The sequence below is a fragment of the Pseudomyrmex gracilis genome, unplaced genomic scaffold (assembly GCF_002006095.1).
Source record: "Pseudomyrmex gracilis isolate BER0280 unplaced genomic scaffold, ASM200609v1 scaffold_708, whole genome shotgun sequence".
In the NCBI taxonomy this organism is placed as follows: Eukaryota; Metazoa; Arthropoda; class Insecta; order Hymenoptera; family Formicidae; genus Pseudomyrmex; species Pseudomyrmex gracilis.
In genome coordinates, this window is record NW_018021292.1 from 32,254 (window position 1) to 35,330 (window position 3,077).

At 35.5% G+C, this 3,077-nt stretch overlaps 1 protein-coding gene across 2 annotated transcripts in view; it reads right to left on the minus strand.

The window, feature by feature from the left end:
• LOC109861368 (retinitis pigmentosa 1-like 1 protein) overlaps positions 1 to 3,077 on the minus strand; it is a 31,335-nt gene that overhangs the window by 22,945 nt on the left and 5,313 nt on the right. For both annotated transcript variants that reach the window (XM_020440994.1, XM_020440993.1), the window contains exons 2-3: positions 1,385 to 1,609; positions 902 to 990 (exon numbers count right to left, since the gene is read on the minus strand). In XM_020440994.1, the coding sequence (XP_020296583.1) occupies positions 902 to 990; positions 1,385 to 1,591 (296 nt within the window). In that variant the 5' untranslated portion in view covers positions 1,592 to 1,609. The remainder of the gene's footprint in view (positions 1 to 901; positions 991 to 1,384; positions 1,610 to 3,077) is intronic.

Sequence of the window (3,077 nt, forward strand, 5' to 3'; positions counted from 1 at the left end):
TCATCAAACTTTTTTTGTTCATAACTTTTTTATAAACAATGAGCGACGGATAAAACCTTCATATTATTATTCAGAGAGGTGACCTTGATAACATATGTCAAAATTGTTGAGATCGGAAAATAGTCCGTATAACTGCATAATTACCTTTTTCGATTCCATGTACAGTTTCTTCGTGTTGTAAGGCTAGTATTACATTTGTCGTACGACAAAGATTTTAAATATATTGATTGGCTATCAAATAGAATTCTTTATAAAACTTTATCTGATAACCAATCAACATACTTAAAATCGTTGTTGTACGACAAATGTAATATTAGCCTAAGTGTGTAGGCAGAGTGGGCTACGCCCCCCGCAGAAGGAGAGACTTTGTTCCTTCCCCCTGCTCCCCTCTTCGTGTTTTGCGTGTATATTATTTTATGTTTATATTGGACTATTTCTTCTGAATCCACTATTCATTGAATGAAATAGTCCAATTCACAAATACAGAATTAAACAATGACAGCAATAAATAGTGGATTCAGAAGAAATATAAGAAATATAATATATTACTTTGTATTTATGTTTCCAACATAAATACAAAGTAATATACACGCAAAACACGAAGAAGAGAGCAGAGGGGAGCGTAGCCCATCTTGCCTACACACTTACAACACGAAGAAAATGTACATGGAATTGAAAAATAAGAGTTTACTTATAAAACTTTTTTTGTTATTAATTTTTGAATAAACTACAAACGACGGCTAAAATTTTTTGCATGTCACTCAGGACAATGTTCTTGATAACATATGTGAAGCCAAGTTGATCAGAGAATAATCCATTATTGTCAATATTTACCAAAACTTTAAATTATTTCCACATTACAATATTTCATTAGTCGCATTATGTTTTCTTCATCGAATACCTTGCCAGTGCCCTCGGCACAAATACGTGGACGCGTCGAAGAAGGGAATCCACTCTCGCGCGAATCTCCCTCGCTTCATCATCGAAAAACTACAAAAAGATATATGTAAAATGTTATGCTATCGATCTTTTGCTGAAATCATAAGATTAACAACAATTATTTTGAAACTATTGTTTTTTATTTAATGAATAAAAACAAAAATCTTTAGCTATAAAAACTCTTTTTGAAATCTATCTGGTATAGATAAATAAAATATAAAAGAGACTTCGTCACACATGTTTTCGTCGACGCAAATAAACGTAAAAAATGATGACAATAACAATATCAACAAGAATGATGATGATTCCAGAAATGATGAATGTTGACGACGTTGCGTGATGTCGAGCTAGTTCCAAACAAAAGAGAGAGAGAGAGAGAGAGAGAGAGAGAGAGAGAGAGAGACATTAGCCGAATATATGATGTTAAGTCAGTTGCGAGACTTACTATGTTGGGTCGGGAATTTAAGTACTCCTCCAAATAGGATCGGCTAGTCGGTCTTGGTAGATCGCGTATCCTGCTGAACTCGGCTGCGAGAATGCTAGGCCGCACGCGCGCCCGCACTCTTATCGGCACAACTGTGCCGGCGTAGTACACGTGATGGATCGGTGAATGGACTATGGTAACGAGCCTCTTGTGTGCCACATATGGCATATGAGGAACGCTCCTCAACTAGAGGTACGAACGTCTCATCTTTACTAATTGCGCTCGCCCGACAGCGGCAAGCTGCAAAGCTCTCGATTACAAGCCAAGACCAAGCGGTCAGCTCTTTTGGTGACGATTAAGACACGTAAATTAAATAAAATACAAATTTGCATAAACTGTTTTTTTTTTTTAATATGAAAAGAGAGATTTTATATTTCTTTACATTTACTTATTTTTATAATTTTATATACTCATCAAATTGTCACCAAAAAATTAGCAAGAGCAAAGCGTAACGTTCCATGAATTCCAATTACACGCCAGAAGTGACAAATAACACATCAAAAATGAGGTAAATACATATAGATAACACAGCCACACACAAAACATTTTTTTCTGATCTGGGGATCTGACCATGTTTACTATATGTTTTTGGAGTAGCTGAATTCGAATCCGAAGTCTATTTAACCCCATCACATCAGGATTTTGCCATAACCTCAAAAAACCCATAATTTAAGCTATTAAACGCATACAACTCTATGAATGAAGTTGTAATCTGAAAACCCAAGCTCTTAAACCCCATAACTCCATAACCCACTTAATTCCATACCTCAATGTATTATTAAAGGCATATTATAATATTATAATATGCCTTTTATCCGCAGCTTTACGAAACAGCCCTTTTAAAGGCTATATAATATATAAAACCCGATCGTGCAACCTCCCCGCGGTACATCGGGTAACGCCAATGCCGACGGTACAATGATTTGAAAAACTAACATTAGTTGAATAAACATAAAAATATAGACTTTTAGAGTGAAGGTGTTCTTAGGACACAACAGTATGTTTCGGGTGCTTGAGACAAAACAAAAATTGTGCATATCAAGTTAAATGTCTGACATATGTGGTTATTGGAGTTGATGTACATTGAGTTATGGGATTAAGTGGGTTATGGGGTTTAAGAGCTTGGGTTTTCAGATTACAACTTCATTCTTAGGGTTATATGTTTAATAGCTTAAATTATGGGTTTTTTTTGAGATTATGGTAAAATCCTGATGTGATGGGGTTAAATAGACCTCGGATTCGGATTCAGCGACCCCAAAAACATATAGTGAACATAGTCAGACTCCCAAATTAGAAAAATAAATTTTTTTGGTGTGACTGTGTAATTATATGATTATATAGATATACACTAACGACGTTAAGAGCGACAAGCTTGGTTTATAGAAGATACGGAATTACTGTGTGTTACATTATTGTGTATTATATCCGACACCCTGAAGATGAATATTATTGCGTTGAAGCGTTTTTTAAGATTAGCAGTAATCGAATAACACAGCCACACAAAAAAAAAAAATTTCTTTGGCCTGGGGATCAGACCATGTTTATTATATGTTTTTGGGGTCGCTGAATCCGAATCCGAGGTCCATTAAACCCTATCGGGTCGGGGTTCCGCCATAACTTCAAAAAACACCATAATCTGAGCTCGAAACCCATA